Genomic DNA, 20,624 nt, shown 5'->3' with positions numbered 1-20,624 from the left:
TCTCCCCGGGGCCTCTACTGATCAAAACAGATGATACCATAGTGATTTGTTACATCAGCAAGCAGGGAGGAACTCACTCTTATCCCCTCTGCAGGCTAGCCATGACCCTTTGGCAGACTGCAAATTCACCTGCTAGCACAATTCCTGCCAGGCACCCAAAACTCTCTGGCAGATGTCTTAAGCAGAAGCCTCCTAGACCCACACGAGTGGCAGGTAGAGCACAGCACCTTCAACCTTGTAACCCAGAAATGGAGCACCCTGAAGGTGGACCTCTTTGCCTCCCACAACAATCGCCAGCTCAGCAAATTCTGTACCATGGAACCTCGCAGCAAGGCCTGGAAGTGTATGCTCTATCCTTCCAATGGGTAAACCTCTCGATATATGCATTTCCCCCTCTACTTACAAGGGTACTACTCAAAATAATGGAGGAAAAAACTATTGCAATCTTGCCCCAGACTGTCCATGCCAGCACTGGCACCCACTGCTGCGCAGACTGTCACCCCTGCCTCCATGGCACCTACCTCAGATCCCAACTCTCGTGACCCAGCTGAATAGAGAATTCATGCATCCACAATTGCAGACCTTGAACCTGGCAGCCTGGCTTATCCCCTCTCCTCTCCTCCAGTTGCCAGCGTAAGGAAGCAAGTCCTGGATGTTGTATGTGAGGCCAGACGCCCCACCACTAGAAAATCCTATGCTGACAAGTGTAGAAGGTATTGCACATGGATCTAGGCTAAAGGAGCTGAAACAGCACAGGCCTCCCTACCTCTCATCCTGGATTACCTAGCAGACCTACTTCACAGCGGCCTATCCTTCTCTTCTATTAAAATTCATGCCTCTGCCATCTCTGCCCATTACAGCACAGAGCCACCTCTTTTCTCACCCTCTCAAACGGTTCCTAAGAGGGGCTAGCAATTTAAGCCCACCCAGAAGAGCTCCTACCCCAGCTTGGGACCTTAACTTTGTGTTGGAAAACCTCACACTACCCCCCCCCCCTTGAGCCTGCAGCTTCAGCAGAGTTAAAATTCCTCACTTGGAAAACAGCCTTGCTTCTGGCCATCACTTCAGCTAGAAGACTTTCAGAGCTACAAGCACTCATGGCTGTAGAGCCCTTCATCATTTTTCATGCTGACAGGGTCTCCCTTAGGAATAACCCAACCTTCATGCCTAAAGTGGTGTCCAGTGTGGCTCTTAACCAATCTATTCATTTGCCCACTTTTTTCCCTAGCCCTCAAAAGAAGGGGGAAAGGATTCTGCATTCTCTAGATGTGTGCAGATGGCTCTGTTTGTACCTGGATAGGACTAAATCTTTTAGGACAACTGACCAGTTGCTAGTCAGCTTTGCAGCAGGGGCAGAGGTTAATACTATATCCAACCAATCTCCAAATGGATAGCACACTATCCATTTCTGTTACAAATACCACAGGAAACCATCCCCTAAGGGGATCAGGGTGCATTCCACCAGGGCAGCCTCCACCTCTGCAGCTTTTCTCAGGAGTCCCTACCAGGGACATCCTGGAGGCTGTAACATGGAGTTCTGTTCATACCTTCACCAAGCATTACCACCTGCTTATAGTCTCCAAATCCAGGGCAGGCTTTGCAACTGCAGTCTTGCAGGGCATCCTAGCCAGCCCAGTCTTCCCGACTGCCTCCACCATTTTCTTCAGCTTTGGGAATCAACCCAAGTGTGATGACTGCAACAGTGAAACATGGAGAACATAGTACAGTTATGTACACTTACCATAAATGTAGATGTTTGAGTGTATTCACTGTTTCAGTCCTGGTTTCCCATCCTCTATCCCCCTTCTTTCTCTTTCTCACTCCTTATGGGGATTTTTGGTGTTTAATTTCTACTGGTGTTCTTCCACTGTAACCTAGCTCCCCATTTGGGGGCTCCTGACATTTAGGGCAAGAAACTGATGTAATGGTGTTGGCTGCCTGATTTTATACCACTGACCACCTGAAGCCAATCCTGGAGCGACAGCAACAGACTCATAAATATTAAGCCTCTGGCTTTCGGGCCGACTGACTGCTACCCCTGGCAAGATAACCCAAGTCTGACTGCAACAGTGAATATACTCTAACATCTACATTTATGGTAAGTGTACACAACTGTACTTATTTTTAATTACCATAAAAGTAGAAGTTCACTCGTGCATTGCCCTTTCCGTCCATCACTTCTAACAAGTTTATGTAATGCCTCCCTGGCGCAGGAGACCAATGCAGACTGGTCATGTTCCAGTATTTGGAGTAGTATACCTGTCACACTAGGCATGAAAGTCCTGAAGATGGTGCTGTCAAGAGTACCTTCTGTACCACTATCCTGATATTCAGTGGGAAGGTCAAGATTTTGTCCTAGCTCCAGCATCTGCAGGCAGTTTGTAATCATTATTGCATCAGTAAATTATCTACATTTTATTTTCTTTACATAATGTAATTGTACTAGTGTCTGAATCCTTTCACAGTATTCTAAATGTTCTTGGCTTAATTTCTTTAAGGTGGAGCGGCACATGTGTGATGGGGACATTGTCATTTTCAACAGACAACCAACACTCCACAAAATGTCTATGATGGGTCATAGGGTACGAATCCTACCCTGGTCTACATTTCGACTCAACCTCAGGTAATCAGATTTTCTTCTGTTTTTAGATTTCTTTTCTTTGTTCTAAATTTTAACTTTGCTTTCTTGTGCTGCAGTGTGGTAAGTGGCTTGAAGAGATATTCCATTAAGGCCATTTAGAAGGCCTAGTACGATACCTCCAACAGTACAGATGTAAGTGAGGTGCTTAAAATGATACTAGAGATTTTGTTTCAGGAGTTTCTTTGGTAATGTACAAAAGAATGAGGGAGCTGCAAGTGACTATTTAATATGGACTACAGTAGTGGGTTGGCTTGCTTGGCAAGTAGCCGTGCAAACTTTTGGAGACCCTGCAGCAGGAGTGAAAGTCAATGTGGTAGGGAACCATAGATGGATGTAGACAAAGGAACGCAGGTAGATGGAACAGCAGTCAGGGAAGATAGGAGTGGCAGTCAGGAAAGAAATGACAGGGAGACCGAAGTGTAAAGTTAGTGGCAAGCAACACTGAAAGGGAGTCAGAAATGGAGGTTACCACTCTGGATCAAATATCACAAGAGCATAATGGCATGTAGTGAGAAAGGGCACTCAGTCTTTTGGGAAGAATGGAAAGTTAAATGGCAGGAAAGTGAATATTGCATGAACAAAAAAGGTTTTGTAGAGGAGGAAGTGAGCTTTAGTTGGGGGGGGTGTACAGAGGGTGTAGAAATAAGATTTAGTTCAACAGTGATTGTAGAAAGAGACTTGGAAGAGAAAGCTGTTAAGTGCAAGGGAGGGGAGGCAGTCCACACTGAAGGCTTGGATAATGAAATTAGATGGGGAAAACATGCTGATAGTAGGGGTACTGACAGTGCAGGAAAGAGGGTGGAGATTTTAGGACAAAGTTGGTTGCTCTGGCAGAGGGAAATTTTAACATGGTGCCCATCACCCTTACCAAAACTCATGAAAATGCTTTGAACTTACCATTAAAATGTGGTAGGAAATGACCACTGTTGTCATGGGGGTGCTTACTGAAAACAGTAGTAGCAGGTAAAAGGCCTTTGAAGAGTTGGAGGTGCCAGGTAACTAGTGAAGGGCTAACATAGGTCTCCATAAGGGTATTGAAGGTAATTGTCAATGTCCTATTCTCATGTTGCAGTTTTCATAACATTAGCGCCACTGTCTGGCCAGTATACCAAAGTCTTTGTTCCAGGAGGGTTTGTGTGACGTCCTTTACCAGGGCCTTAAGCTGTCATTTGGTATAAGTGAACTCTGCACTCACCCTCTTGGAACAGACTTTGGAGTCTGCCGCAATGAACATCTGACTCCTGTTTGCCAGTTCCGTAAGCAGGTCGTGTTTTTTCAGAAGGTAGATTACAAATTCCATTAAACACTGAACCGCTTCTTCGACTGATGCAGATAAGTACCATGTTTGGTTTTTTCCTTGTTTTTTGATTGCCATTTAGAATTGCATGTCTGCTAGAAAGGGGAAGTGTTTGTGGGAGACCAATTCCTCAAGGACACACACGTGTACGTCCACTGAGGCGAATCAGCCATCAGGCCCTGATGGCACAGGGGAACCACAGCTCACCTTCTCAGAAGCCCCTGAATCTCCTCTTGCTAGGCCGATGTCTGATTCTCCCTTGTCTACCACACCCTTGCAATGAAAACAGAAGTCCAAACACGTTGAACCCCCTCTGATGTCAGGCTGGGAATCCTTTTCCCAAAGCCTGTTTAAGGCCTTTCAGGTCTTACAGTCCCAACAACTCCCACCTACTCTCACTCCTCAACCAACTTATGTGTATGAGGAGGAATATTCATCCTCTTAGGAATCCTTCTCTTATGAGATTCTAATTGAAGCCCCCAAGGACTTCATTACTCCATATGAAGAGAACTCTATTTCTCCAGACTCCCCAGGGGGAGACTTTAGTTTTGGGGAGACTTTAGTTTTGGGGAGACTTTAGTTTTGGGGAGACTTTAGTTTTGGGGAGACTTTAGTTTTGGGGAGACTTTAGTTTTGGGGAGACTTTAGTTTTGGGGAGACTTTAGTTTTGGGGAGACTTTAGTTTTTGGGATACTATCTCCTTCATGAGGGAACACTTCAGGTGGCAGGCCTCTGAGGTCTCTGATTCTAAGACTATACTTTGACCGTCTGCAAATGGAGCAGCCCGCTCCCCCACATGTGCCTCCTCTACTACCTGCATTCCAAGATGCATTCTTAGCTGCTTCAGTCTCTTCCCAACCTCCAGCAGCTAAATGACCAGACTGATTTTATAGGGTTCCCCAGGGCACCCGGTTTCTTTGCAAGAACCCTCCTGCTGACCCAGCTGTTATAGCTGATCTTCATGTTTCACTGTTGCAGTCCTTACATTTGGGTTATCTGCTTGCAGTATTCCTCAGTTGGACTGATTTAACAAAGTCTTGGGTCCTGCGTTGGTTGCTGTCCTTTCTTCCATGACGTCAGGTCGTCAGGGGCATAAAACTTGCAGCCGACGCCATTACATTAGTCTTTCTTGCCATGTGGTGCCCAAAGCAGAAGTAGCTCACAAGTGCCGGTCGGCCGAATCTTGAAATTTCAGTTTTCAAGTTTCAGAACTGAAGTCTTCAACTAAAGCGAAGTACCCCGTTGGAGACACTTTTTCTTGCTCATTCCCGATGTCAGTAAAAGTTAATTGCATTACTTGTGGAAAGCAAATACCTCAATGATTTTCATTCGTACTGTATTCCTTGCCTAGGCCCTGACCACGACGTACGTACCTTGCTGTCAGTTTTGTGCTTTATGTAACCAGCACACTATCAGTCTGTATATTTTCGCCTCTAAATATTTCAGTTCTCTGTTTATCCAGAAATGTCATCTGTTAGCCATCCGACTACCGGGATTCTGAAAAAATGCAAAGATAAAGACAGAGACCACAGAGGTCCAAAACTGCCGACTCTTCTAAGCCAGTCGCCAGTACGCCGGTACTCAGGCGCTTTTGCAGCCCCTGATGCCTGCTACTTTGATTCGCAGGCCTCTACTGAGACCCATTCGGAGTCCGGTATGCAGTGAGATGCTTCAGCTATGGAACCCATGGATGTCTCTACCTTGGATGTGTCCGGAGCCGCTGTGCAGGCATTTGCTTCTGAGGGTGTATTCAGGCATACGGACTTGCATATTAAATAGACACCTCCTTCATTAATTAGGCCTAAATCTTGATCCATGTCTAAAAAAACTGATGCCCAGGCCACATGCTCAGGCCTCTGTGCCTAAAAAACAAATAAGAATGGCTGAAGATCTAATAACTCTAATCAGGGTAGCCAACCCCCCGCCCCCCTCTAAGAGGCCTAGGACTGCAGTTGGTTATGCATCTTCTGATCAGGATTCTGTTTTTTCTGGCTTCTGATTATCTGGATTTGCCCTTACCTACTTATGAGGATTCTGATGCAGAGGACTCTATTCCCTCTTCCCCTCCTGAGGATTTTTCTTTTGGGAAAACCTTACATACTCTAAGGGAGCATTTCCACTGGGAAAGGCAGGATTTTTCTGATTCAAAAAGAGGCTTGGGGATTTCCTTCTCCTACCTCAGCATAGGCCTTTAGCTGTTCTTCCTGTACTAGACATTGTTGATGCTTTCTTGGAATCTAGTTTGGCCCCTGATTTCCCTGCCTCTTGCTCCTAGATAACCTGACCGGATACTACAGGGTTTCTGAGTCCCACAAGTTCCTTTTCAAAAATCCTGCTGCAGATCCAGAGACTATTTCACAGGGTCCCAAGGGCATTAAAGCTTTTACTGCTAAAAATCCTACCCCTTCTGATAGACTCCAGGGTGCTGGATAGATGGGGTAAGAAGGTTTACACTTCTGCAACCTCGGCCATTAAGGCTTTAAACTGCCAGTTTCATACGTTAAAATATCAGCAACATGTTATTGGACTGCTTAAACAGAAAATGTTGATTCCTGACTGTGTGGAAAGTAAAGAATTACAGGATTTAATGCATTCTGCCGAACAAGTTGGAAAACATACTTTGCAATGTGGATGTCCTTCAAGGATGCATCTGCAGTCATCACATATGGGTTGTCCTGCCTCAGGCAGCCCTTCGGTCGGCCGGATTCCAAAGTCTGGGTCCGGCGTCTGCTGATGTCGCCCCTTCCCCGACGTCAGAGCGCCTGGGGTATAAAAGCGTCAGCGGACGCAGTCTTCCTCAGTCTTTCTTGCCGCGTGGTGCCCGAAGCAGAAGCAGTTCACAAGTGCCGTTCGGCCAGCTCCTGTAATTCAGCTAAACCGAAGACTTCAAAAGCTAAGTACCCCGTTGGGGACTCTTTCTTGCCTCAGCCGATGTCAGATAAAATTAATTGTTTGACTTGTGGGAAACAGATACCTCATAAGGATTTCCACTCTTGCTGCCTACCTTGCCTAGGCCCAGACCACGACGTCTCTGCCTGTTCCGCCTGTGCTTCCTTCAACCGACGCACTCTAAGACGTCGGTCGGAGTTTGCAGAGGAATTTTTTTGGGCTAGTTTTGCTTACAAAATGTCGTCTGAGACTCAGACTTCACATTTAATGAAGAAACGCAAGGACAAGGACCGACACCCACGGTTTCGGCTGAAACCATGGCCAGGCCTACCGCGAGTGTCTCTGTTTCGGCTGAAACAGAGTCCTTGGTACTACCGTCCACCGAAACCGTGCAACCGACAACCTCTGCCCCGGAGGCTTCTACTGTCTCTGTTGTTGAATCTCCTCTAAATCTATGCCTCCCAAGGTTATCCCTCAGGGACCCACAACAGGTTCTCAGATCCTTAGTCTAGCAGAGGACCTTATTTCGGGGCTCTCAACCCTCTACAGCAAAAAGGCCCAGGGTTGAGCCCTCTGATCCCCTCTCCTCAGATGAGGCCTCTGATGGCTCTGCCCTCTCTGACTACCAGGAGGAGGCTTTTTCGGCCTACGAGGATTCAGATGCAGAGGAATCTAGCCCTTCGGCCTCCCCTCCTGAAGAACTGTCTTTTGGGGAACTTTGCACACTGAGGGAGCATTTCCAATGGCAGTGGCAGGAATTCTCTGATTCCAGGAAGAGATTAAGGACCTTCTTGCATTTGCCTCAGCATAGGCCTTTGGCTATTCCCCCTGTTTTGAATGTCATTGATGATGTGTACTCTGAATCTAGCACAACCCCTGACACACTCTCTCCGGCTCCTGCCAAACCCTAGGTACTACAGGATCCCGGAATCACATCTTTTCCTTTACAAGGCCCACTCTGCTGATCCAGAAACTATTTCCCAGGGCCCTAAAGGGGTTACAGCTGTCACTACAAAAAATCCACTCCCCTCTGAAAGGGAGTCCAGGGCTTTAGAGCGATGGGGTAAAAAAGTGTATACTTCTGCTACCCTTTCTATGAGGGCTTTAAACTGTCAATTTCATATGATACAGTACCAAGAATATTTGTTAGATGAATTGCATAAAAAGCAGTCTTCTCCTGAACCCCTAGATCGCCAATCGCTTCAGGATCTGGTACATAACTCTCAACAGGTTAGCAACCATTTCTTGCAGTGTGGTTATGATGCATTGGAAGCTTCATGTAGGTCAGCTATGACAGGTGCAGTCATACTTAGGCATGCTTGGCTGAAGGAACAATCTCTGCCAGACCATGTTAAAGCAAAGCTTCTGGATGCTCCACTGGAAAAGCGAAAGTTATTTGGCTCCACTGCTCAGGAGGTCTTAAAGAAATTTGAAGAAAAGGCAAAATCTGTACAGACAGTCAAAGATTTTATGCAAGTCCAACCACCAAGATTCAGCAGAAATTGGCCTTCCAAGAACTGGTCCTTTCCAGACAGATTTCAGAGAGGCAAGAACAGGTGTGCCAGAGGTAGAGGGCACACTAGAGGCTCCTACAGAGGACGTCAATGGCAGCCTCCCAACCAGAGAGGTAGTGCAGGACCTACAACTGCTACACAAGGACAGACTCAATGACTTTACTTTGACACCGCCAACCAGGGCTCAATTGAAAGCACCTTTGGGCGGAAAGCTTTCCTTATTTTCAGAAAATTGGCACATTATTACAAGGGACAAATGGACACTACAAATAATAGACAAAGGATACAGGTTCCATTTCCACACATTACCGAAAAGAAAAGGCATGCCAGACCTGCCCCCAAATCAAAGGGCGGAGGCTTTGAAACAAATCTCCAACTTAATGAGAATGAAAGCAATAGAAAAGGTTCCTCTCGCAGAACAAGGCCAAGGATTTTATTCCAGACTCTTCCTTGTTCCAAGAAAAGAAAAGCGATGGAGGCCTATTCTCGACTTGTCCGCACTAAATACTTATCTCATTGTGCTAAAATTCAAAATGCTGACTCTACAGCAACTCCTTCCCATGCTGGGCAAGGGGTCTTGGCTGGTAACTCTGGACCTCAAGGAGGCATACCTGCATATCCCTATCAGACAAAGCTGCAGAAGACACCTCAGATTTCTTGCAGGCTCAGAGCATTATCAATTCTCAGCATTGCCCTTTGGCTTATCTACTGCGCCCAGAGTATTCACGAAATGCCTGGCATCAGTAATTGCACACTGCAGACTTCAGGGGATGCAAATATACCTGTATCTGGATGACTGCCTTATACAAGCGGACAGCCAACAAATTTTGGTAAAACATTTGAATTATGCCATCTGTCTTCAGGCCTTGGGATATACAGTCAACATTCACAAGTCAAGACTTGTACCATCCCAAAGAATAACCTTTCTGGGTGTGGATCTAGACACAACCACCCAAATGGCTTTCCTGACAGAAGAAAAACAAAAACTACCGGATTACTTCACAAACCTGTCGAGACAAACTCAGCTGACTGCAAGAAAAATACTGCAGGCCCTGGGTTACATGGCTTCTTGCATTCTTCTGATTCCTCAAGCAAGGCTACATATGAGGAAACTCCAATGGTACCTAAGGAGTTTATGGACTCAGCACAGTCACAGCTTGGAAACTGATACCACTCATCCCATGCCTTCAAAGGGAATTTCTGTGGTGGGCTCAAGCAAGCCAGTCAAACGGGTTTGCCCTTCAGCAAACCAATAGCCAGCCAAACCATTGCAACGGACGCTTCAGACCACGGATGGGGAGCGCACATGGAAGGAAGATGCATTCAAGGACTATGGTCACAAAAAGAGCTACGCATGCACATAAACCAAAAGGAAATGCTGGCAGTGATGCATGCAATCGAGGCCTTCAAGTTATTTCTACATCAAAGCCGCCTGCTAATAAGGACAGACAACACTACAGTTGTAGTGGCAAGGAGGCACCCATTCCTACCCTCTTTGCAGACTGGCAATGAATCTATGGGAACTTTCCTTGACTCAATATACAGCTGCAATCCCAGTTTGTACCAGGGAATTACAATATTACTGGCGGACAGCTTAAGCAGGAACATCATGGATGTACACGAATGGATGCTGCACCCAGACATCTTCCATCAGATAACACAATCATGGGGGAGACCGGACATAGACCTCTTTGCCTCCCCACACAATCATCAGCTGGAGAAATTCTGTTAAGGACATACCACCCACAAGCTTGGAAAGTGGACACCCTCTCTTTCAGCTGGAGAACTCTAACTCTGTATGCATTCCCACCTCTTCCATTGATGACCAGGGTCTTACTGAAGATCAGCAGAGCAGCCAAGAGTGATTCTGATAGCTCTGGACTGGCCAAGGCAGCACTGGTACCCATTGCTAAAGAGCATGTCGCAGACAAAACCATGGCTTCTGCCACAATGGCCGCTTCTCCTGACTCAGCACAATTACAAAACTCTGCATTCCAACCTGAAAACATTACAACTAGCTGCCTGGAAAATACCTTGACTCATCACCAGGATAAGCTATCCAAGAGAGTGAAAGATATCATCATGGAAGCTCGCAGGCCTTCCACAAGAAAGGCATACTCAGCAAAATAGAAAAGATATCACACCTGGAGCACCTCAAAGGGCCTAGATGCAACAGTTATGAACATGGCACATATCCTGGAATATTTGGCAGAAATGCTTCACAATGGCCTGTCTTACTCTTCCATTAAAATTCATGCTTCAGCGATTTCAGCAGAGTACAATACTGATCCACCTGTCTTCTCTCATCCTCTGCTAAGACTATTTCTAAGGGGAATTAAAAACATCAATCCTCCAAGGAAACCACCAGTGCCTACTTGGGACCTTAACTTCGTGTTGGAAAAACTAACGCTGCCTCCCTTTGAACCAGCAGCATCTGCAGAACAACAGTTCCTCTCGTGGAAGACTGCCTTCCTTCTGGCCATAACCTGAGCAAGAAGAGTATCTGAGTTACAGGCCCTCATGGCAGTACAGCCATTTCTTATTTTTCATCAAGACAGAGTCTCAGGTAGTATCTAGGGTCTCATTAAACCAAGCTATTCACCTACCTACCTTCTTTCCAAATCCAAAGGGGAAAAGCTTTTGCACACCCTGGACATACACAGGCAGTTGCGCTACTACTTGGACAGAACAAAAAATTACAGAAAAACTGACCAGTTGTTTGTAGCATATGCTGCTGGTGCACAAGGAAAAGCAGTTTCAAAACAGACAATTTCAAAATGGATAGGGAATTGCATTCGTTTCTGTTACTCCTTTCATGGAAAAACTGTGCCAGCTAACATTAGACCTCATTCGACCAGAGCCATAGCCACCTCCACAGCCTTCTTAAGAGGGGTGGCTACCCAAGGACATTTTAGAAGCTGCTACATGGAGCTCCGTGCATACATTTTCCAAGCATTACAACTTGCTTTTATATTCCAGATCCAGGGTAGGCTTTGCTACGGCAGTCCTGCAGGGCATCTTAGCTACACCATCCTTTACATAGATCCTCCATCCCCAGATTGGCTATGGTATTCTACCCATATGTGATGACTGCAGATGCATCCTTGAAGGACTTAGTACAGTTTTGTACCTACCATAAATGTAGATGTCCGATAGGTATGCATCTGCAGTCAGGTTTACCCTCCCTCCTTCCCCTCTGAGGTATTTCTTGGGTACATCTATTATGGTGTATTTGTTTTTATGTATGTATATATTTTTGTGCATGTTTGAAATTTATTGCATATCTCCAAATTTAGCCTTCTTTAGAGGGCACCTGGCATCTGGGGCAAGAAACTGAGGAAGATGGCGTCTGCTGATGCTTTTATACCCCAGGAGCTCTGACGTCGGGGAAGGGGCGACATCAGCCGACGCCCGACCCAGACTTTGGAATCCGGCCGACAGAAGGGCTGCCTGAGGCAGGACAACCCATATGTGATGACTGCAGATGCATACCTATCGGACATCTACATTTATGGTGGGTACAAAACTGTACTTTTTGATTCATTAGAGGCCTCTTGCAGGGCTGCTGTTACTGGGTTTGTGGTCAGAAGGCATGCTTGGCTTAAGGGAGCAGTCTTTGCCTGATCATGTTACGGCTAATTTGTTGGATGCTCCTTTAAATCAGGACCTCCTCTTTGGCAACAAGGCTGAGGAAGTTCTGAAAAAGATGGAAGATAAATCTAAATCTATGCAGACTCCTAGATTTAGTAGGCACTGGCCCTCTAAGAATTGGTCCTTTCCCAGCCACTTCCAGGTCTTCTCAAGCCAAACCCAGATACAGCAAAAAACCCCAGGTTTCAGTCCTAGGGGACTCTCTGAACTAAGCAGTGTGGGGGCCTCCACTTCCAAGTCTGGGAATAAGACCCTCGCTATGGTAAACTGCTTCAATGACTTCCTTATAAAATTTCCAAGCACTTACCTTCTGACTGCCCCTTTGGGGGAAAGATTGCTCTTCATGCAAAGAATTGGGAACTCATTACCCAGGACATTTGGGTTTTAAATAGTGTCCCAGGCATACAGATTTCAGTTTCACACGTTGCCAACACCAAGTGGTTGGCCGGACCTACCCCCAAATCAGTGGGCAGAGGCCTAAAAACAAGTACTTTCTCTCTCAAGCATGGAGGCTATTCAACTGGTACCAGAAGAGGAAAAGGGACAAGGTTTCTACTAGACTTTTCCTGGTACCCAGAATGAACAATTCATGGCATCCTATCCTGGACCTGCCTACCCTAAACACCTTTTTGGAGATTGCAAAATTCAAGATGCTGACTCTTCATTTACTTGCTATGCTAGGCAAAGATGCCTGGTTGACAACACTACATGTAAAAGGAAGCATACCTGCACATCCCAATCAGGGAATCTTGCAGAAGATACCTACACTTCAAAGCAGGCTACACGCACCGTCAGTTCTCTGCACTGCCTTTTGGCTTCTCTACTGCACCTAGGGTATTCACAAAGTGCCTAGCTCCAGTTATTGCATTTTGCAGGCAAAGAAATATTCAAATATACCCATACCTGGACGATTGTCTAATTTAGGCAGAAAGCAAAGACATACTTTTGAATCGGGCCTTTCTAAAAAGGGTTCTAACTTGTCTGGGGTACGCCATAAACAAAAAGAAATCACACCTGGTACCCGGTCAACAAATTATATTCCTGAGAGCAAGTTTGAATATAACTTCCCAGATGGCTTACCTCATGCCAGAGAATCAAATTCATTTGACAACCTACTTCAAACAAGTGGCCACAAAAACCCTATCATCTGCAAGACAAATACTGCAAGCGTTGGGGTTCATGGCCTCCTGCATTCTTCTAATTCCATATGTAAAACTGCATGAGGAAACTACAGTGGTATCTAAAAAGCCTATGGTGTCAACATTCTCAAGACCTAGAAACAATGATTCCAATCATACGTTGCCTACACGTAGAGTTTATTTTGTGGGCAGAGGCCTGCCACCAAAACAAGGGGACTACCTTTCACACCAAACCCTAACAGATGCATCAGACTATGCATGGGGGGCTCACCTGGCAGGGTAGTGCATTCAGGACAAATGGAACTCAAGTCAAATGCACCTGCATATCAATCAAAAAGAAATGCTATACAGAATGGTTTGACGGCCTTCAAGGACCACATTCTTCCAGGACAACTAATGGTAAAGACTGTGACAACATCACTGTTATGTGGTACATAAGCAGGGGGTACATATTCTTGCCCCCTCTGCAGACTAGCCATGGCATTGTGGGACACAGCCTTGAGCTACCAAGTGCACCTACAAGCTCAATTCCTGCCAGGAAAGTAAAATACACTGGCAGACGGACTAAGCAGAAACCTCATGGACCCACACGAGTGGAAACTGGAACCAATGATTTTCAACATGTTGACAAGCAAATGGGGCGGGGGATACACTGGCAGATGGATTAAGCAGAAACCTCATGGACCCACACGAGTGGAAACTGGAACCAATGATTTTCAACATGTTGACAAGCAAATGGGGGGGGGCCCAGATAGACCTGTTTGCCTCTCCCCAGAACTACCAAATTGGACAAAATTTTGCACAAGGACTCCCCACAAGCACACTTGGAAGGTAGATGCTCTGTCCTTCAGCTGGAAAAATTCTATCTGCTTATGCCTTTCCTCCTCTGCCTCTCTTCTCCAAAGTACTACTAAAGATCAAACAGGACAAAGGATGATACTGATTGCACCAGACTGTCCACGCCAACACTGGTACCCCCTCTTGCACACTGTCACAGCTAGCCCCATGGCACCTGTCTCAGACCCCTCCCCTACTGTCTCAGCAGGAGAGCCAGATTCTGCACCCCCCCCCCCCCAGCCCCAGATTCAAACCCTGAACCTGGCAGCCTGGCTTATTTCCCAATGTCTCCTTATCTCTCAGTAAACAAGTGCTGGATGTCATTTTGGAGGCGAAGAGGCCTAATACTAGAAAATCTTATGCTGAAAATGGAAAATATTCTGTGCCTTGAACCAAACTCAAGGGATGGCCACTGCAGTACCCAGTTTACCTCCGATTCTTCAATACTTAACTGAGATGCTTCACAAGGGCCTTTCCTTTTCTTCCAAAATTCACTCCTCAGCCATTTGAGCTCATTACAACACAGAACCACCCCTCTTTTTCTCACCCACTGCTCAAGCAGTTTTTCAGAGAGGCCAAAAACTTAAGACCACCCAGAAGAGCCCCCATCTCCAGCCTGGGACCTTAACTTTGTATTGCAAAACCTCTGCCTCCTTTTGAGCCCAGCTGCAAGTGCAAAGTTAAAATTCCTTTCTTGGAAAACCGCTTTCCTTTTACCCTTCTTGTTGAAGTGATTGCTATCTGAATTACAGGGCCTTATGGCAGTGGAGCTTTTCATAATCTTATGTGGACAGGGTGTCCCTCAGGACAAATCCCTCCATGCCCAAGGTGGTATCCAGTGTGGCTCTTAATCCATTCATTTGCCAACCTTCTTTTCTAATCCACAGAATAAATGGGAATGGATACTGCACTCCTTAGATGTGCACAGACAACTTAGATTTTTCTTGGACAGGACTAAACCTCAAAGGAAATCTGTACAACTGCTGGTGGCATTTGCTGCAGGGGCAGAAGGGAAGGCTGTTTCAAAGCAAACAATTTCTAAATGGATAGGCAATTGCATTCATTTCTTCTATAAGCACAATGGAAAACCATTCAACCAAGGATGCATCTACCTCTCCAGCCTTTCTCAGAGGTGTCCCTACCAGAGACATCCTAGAAGCTGCTACCTGGAGTTCTGTACACACTTTCACCAAGCATTACAATTTGCCAATTTTCTCTAAATCCAGAGCTGGCTTTGCCACTGCAGTCTTGCAGGGTCTTATAGCTGATCCTGATGCAATCTAAATTCCTCTTTCCATCCTTAGCTTAGGGAATCTACCCAAATGTGATGACTGCAACAGTGAATACACTCTTAACATCTACATTTATGGTAAGAGTACACAACTGTACTTTCTCTCTCCTCAGCATCAAGGCTATTCAACCTGTCCCAGCAGAACAAAGGGGGCAAGGTTTCTATTCAAGACTGTTCCTGGTTCCCAGAAAAGAAAACTCCTGGCATCCCATCCTAGACCTGTCTATCCTCAACACCTTTCTGGTGGTTCCAAAATTCAAAATGCTAACTTTTCAACAGTTTCTTCCTATGCTAGCCAAGGATGCCTGGCAGGCAACCCTAGACTTAAAAGAAGCATATTTGCACAGCCCAATAAGGGAATCTTGCAGGAAATACTACGCTTCAGGGCAGGCACCATGCACTATAAGTTTGCTGCACTTCCCTTTGGCTTATCTATTGCCCTCAGGGTATTCGCAAAGTGCCTAGCTCCAGCCATTGCATTTTGCAGGCAGGGAAATATTCAGATTTCCCCATATTTGGATGATTGCCTGATTCAGGCAGAGAGTCAGGACTTGCTATTACAGCACCTGGCATTTGTAAAGAAACTTAACTTCACTGGGGTTACACATTCAATGAGAAGAAATCTCACCTAGTACCCTGACAACTTGTATTCATGGGAGCAAGCTTGAACACAGCTCCCCCACATGGCATTCTTCACTCCAGAGAAATAAGACCATCTACTTCAACCTACTGGCCACAAAAACCCTGCAGTCTGCAAGGAAAATCCTGCAAGCCCTGGGGTTCATGGCCTCTTGCATTCTGTTAGTTCTATATGCATGACTGCATATGAGGAAACTTCAATGGTATCTAAAAAGTCTCTGGTGTCAGCATTCTCAGGACCTGGAAACAATGATTCCTATCATCCCTTGCCTAAGGGCAGAGTTCCTTTGGTGGGCAGAGGCCTGTAACCACAAGGGACTCCCTTTCACTCTACGCCCTGCCACCCAAACCCTAACACTCTGACTATGCATGGGGGGCTCACATGGCAGGGCAGTGCATTCAGGGAAAATGGAACCCAATACAGATGCACCTGCATATCAATCAAAAAGAAATGTTGGCTATACAGAATGCTCTGACAGCCTTCAAAGACCTTTTTCTTCCAGGACAACTATTGGTAAAGACAGACAACACCACAGTTATGTGGTACATAAGCAGGGGGGAACCCATTCCTACCCACTCTGCAGACTTAGTCATGGCTCTGTGGAACACAGCCTTGAGCAATCAAGGGAACCTACAAGCTCAATTCCTGCCATGCAAACTAAATTCACTGGCAGACTTGAGCAGAAATCTCATGGACCGACACGAATGGAAACTGGAACCCAAAATATTCAAGCTCTTGAACAAATGGGGGGACTCCAGAGGTAGACCTGTTTGCCTCCCCTCAAAACCACCAATTGAAAAAGTATTGCACCAGAACTCCCTACTGTCAAGCTTGGAAAGTGAATGCCCTGTCCTTTACCTGGGAAGGCCTCTGTTTATGCCTTCCCCCGCTACCTCTCCTACTAAAGGTCAAACGGGACAAACCAAGGACAATTCTGATTGCACCACACTGGATACGGCAGCACTGGTTCCCCCTTTTGCACAGTCTGACAGTGCTATAAGCATGGCACCTGCCTCAGACCCCTTCCCTGCTGTCCCAGCAGGCGGGCCAGATTCTGCATCCTGAGCTTCAAACCTTGAACCTTGCAGCCTGGCTAATCCCCTGAGCTCACCTCTAGCAACCCTCAGTAAGCAGATGCTGAATGTCATTCTTGAGGCAAGGAGGGCCTAGTACTAGAAAATCCTATTCAGAAAAGTGGAAAAGATACTGTTCTTGGAGCCAGTCTCGAGTGATGGGTACAATGGTGCCCAGTTTACCTCATAATCTAGATTACTTAACAGAAATGCTCCCCAAGGGCCTGTCTTTCTCGTCAATTAAGATTCATGCCTCAGCCATATCAGCACATTACAATACTGAGCCACTCCTGTTTTCTCATCCACTGCTAAAACAATTCCTTAGAGGGTCCAAAAATTTAACTCCCCCCAGGAGAGCTCCCACTCCAGCCTGAGACCTAAACTTTGTGTTTGAGAAACTTGCTCTTCCCCCTTTGAACCAGCTGCTACAGCAGAGTTGAAATTTCTTTCTTGTAAAGACAGCTTTACTTCTAGCCAACACTTCTGCAAGAAGAGTGTTTGAACTGCAGGCCCTGATGGCATTGGAACCCTTCATTATCTTCCATGCGGACAGGGTTTATGCCCAAGGTGGTATCTACTGTGGCTCTACACCAGTCCATTCATTTGCCTAAATTTTCCCTAATCCCCATAATAAAGGGGATAGGCTATTGCATTCCTTGGATGTGCTCAGACAGCTTAGATTATATTTGGACAGGACTAAGCGCCTCAAATCTGACCAGCTGTTAATCAGCTTTGCTGCAGGGACAGAGGAAGGCCATTTCAAAGCAAACCATTTCCAAATTTTATTTATTTTATTTATTTAAATTTGTTGACCGGGAGTGTCCAACTGGACGTAGGTCCATTTTCAGCGGAGGCCTGGGGAGAAAAGCTCCACAGTAAAATAAACAGAGATGCATTGGATTACATAGCAATTAACAATTTAACATGGCAATTACTTACAACATATTAGATGAAGAACATAGTACATCAGTAGACGACTAGAATCTTTATCTGTGAAGTACATAACAGACATTAACAAATGTTACAATGAGAAGTTCCTGCTGTATAATAAGTACTAGGCTTATGAGCATCTGAACTTGCTATAATCAAGGTAGTGGTTGGATGGGGTGGATGCTTAGTGGGAGTTGCAAGGGCATAGCCAGCATGTTTTTAGGTGCGTTTTTAGTAAAGTTTTGAAGTGAGTGCATGATGGTACGGAGGCAATTGTGGGTGGGAGTGAGTTCCATAATTTGGCTATGGTGCAAGAGAATAGTGCTTCACCAGAAGAGTTATTGGCTTTAGTGATCTGCAAGTGATTTTTGTTGCTGGATCTAAGTGGTCTGGTGGTGCGATAGGGTTGGAGTAGATTCTGGAGGGATGCGACATTTAGTGGATGGTTTACTAGTTTGTGGGCGAATTTGTCTAGCTGAGGGGGTTTTGGTTTTGCGCCAGTGCTCCCAGGCTTTATCCCTGTTTTTCATTTCTGACTTAGTGGTTTTCTGTAGCCATGGGGAGGGTTGTGCTTTGTTTCTGGAAAATCGTATGGGGGCATGGTAATTAAGGATGTTCAGGAAGGTAGTATTAAAAAATTCAACTGCATCATCTAGACTGAGGTACTTTAGAGGATGCCAGTTACATTCTTTGAGGGATGAGATGAATGTGAATGGGTTAAAGTTTAGTTTTTTACGTATTTGACAGTAGATGACCGGTTAAGCTTGGTATAGGTATTTTTTGAGTAGGAATGTTGGGTAGTTATCACTGAGGCTATCTGATAAGCAGCCTGTTGTATATGACTGGGGGCTTTTACTGACTAGTATCCAATCCAGGGTAGTGTGCTTGCTGGAGTTGTGTATCCTGGTTGATGACTGGACTAGTTGGGTGAAGCCATGAAGGTGTACATGATGGGTTGGATTGTTGTCAGAACAGGATTGCCAGTCAATATTGAAATCACCTAAAATGATAGTTTCTTGGGGGAGATGGTGAGTAGACCAGCTGAGGAGGTTTTCTAGTGGAGGAATGTTTTGGCCAGGTGGGAAGTAGCATCCAATTATGTTGATGGCTTTGTTTTGGTTAATTTTGAGGTTGGTATATATTTCTTCATTGCCTATTTGTGGAGCTGATAATTTTAAGATCTGGATGTTTAGATGCTGTTTAAATATTATAGCTACACCACCTCCTTCTTTTTTGTTTAGCCGATCTACTCTTAGTATGCCGTAACCTGTAGGGAGTATTTGCTCACTGGTAATGTGAGGTTTTAGCCAGGTTTCTCTCAGGATGACTATATCTGGGGAGTACAAGTCTATGGTGGCATGGGAGTTCATTTACTTTGTTGGATATACTTCTAATATTTAGGCTTAGTAGAAGGAAGTCACTTTGCTTTCTATTGGCTGTAATATGGGAGAAGTTGTGGTTTATAGTCTGAGGATTGGGGTTGGAGATGGTAGGGCCAGGGTTGGGGTGGATGTCTCCACTTAGGGCTAGTTTTGATATGCATGAGATTAGTTTTATCAGTTTTTGAATGCGTTTGTTTATAAGGGAGACTTTGTGCTCTGTGGGTAATAGGTATGGTGGGAGGGTTACTATTTTAAGTTGTAGGGATGCTTTATGTTTGAGTAATATAGTTGGTAGAATATGTGGGGGTGCATAGGGATGGTTCTTGAGCTGGTGGGAGGGGAGCTGAGTGTGGGTGAGACATGAGTGGTGGTGTGAGTAGTGGTTGATTGGGGGAATGATGGAGCTTTGGTAGGATGTAAAATATGCAAGGAGAGTGCATGCAGTGAGCATAGGAAAGGTATGTTTGTTCATGTTAGTTGAGGAGGTGTGATAGTGGGAAGATGGAGGCGGTAGTGTTGGGTTAGCGCTGTGGTTGGCTATTGGAAAGATGGGAGGGGTTTGAGTGCAATAAAGGTGGGACCACTGGGGGTGGGAGGGAAGAGGGGGCAGGGTGGGGAGCGAAGCGGATAGAGACCATGTTAGTTGCTCGTATGAGGGGGCTGGAAGCAATCACAAAGCAAAGACATGTGTTAAACTATCACAATTGACCAAGGACTTCTCTGAAACTGGTAAGTCATTTCTTAGTATCTTGGGTGGAAAAACAGGATAACCTTGTATCAGTAGGCTACTGTGGTCATAGTTTAAATTAAACACACAGTATTGATCAGTTATGGATACTATTTGCTAACAGAAGGGAATAAGTGTGTGTGTGTGTGTGTGTGTGTGTGTGTGTGTGTGTGTGTGTGTGTGTGTGTGTGTGTGTGTGTGTGTGTGTGTGTGTGTGTGTGTGTGTGTGTGTGTGTGTGTGTGTGTTGGGCTGCTTACAAGCCAAAGCAGTGTGCTCTCCAGGGTAAAATGAAAATTGGCTCAAACAGGTAGACACATATTCAAAGTTAACTGTAGCTGTTTGCAGACAGTTCAGACCCGGACTGCGCTTTTCTTATTAAAGGTGGTACCGCAGTTGAATACTTAGGTCTAGAAAAGAAGAGTACAGAGAGGAGTAAGCACTTTTGAGATGATAAATATATATTATAAAGATTATAAAAAACACACTGAGCAAATAGCTACCGCATGCAGGACATTGTCTTGAATCAACTATGTAGTATATGCAGATACTGAGCCAATTGGAAAAACATTAGAAAATAATAAACCCCAGACAGTTGTGCAGTCACAGATAAAA

The 20,624-nt window shown here is 45.4% G+C and overlaps 1 protein-coding gene across 1 annotated transcript in view; it reads left to right on the top strand.

Annotated features, from left to right (window-relative positions):
- The window catches only part of POLR2A (RNA polymerase II subunit A), a gene marked incomplete in the record, with an annotated part of 2,048,627 nt that overhangs the window by 411,392 nt on the left and 1,616,611 nt on the right, over positions 1–20,624 (top strand). The window contains 1 exon segment of the mRNA XM_044077036.1: positions 2,499–2,623. Coding sequence (XP_043932971.1) covers positions 2,499–2,623 — 125 coding nt within the window.

This window comes from Protopterus annectens, chromosome 7.part0 (genome assembly GCF_019279795.1).
Source record: "Protopterus annectens isolate FY-2018-M chromosome 7.part0, PAN1.0, whole genome shotgun sequence".
NCBI classification, from domain to species: domain Eukaryota; kingdom Metazoa; phylum Chordata; order Ceratodontiformes; family Protopteridae; genus Protopterus; species Protopterus annectens.
Note: the sequence above shows the minus strand (reverse complement) of the source record. Positions and strands in the feature narration are given on the sequence as shown.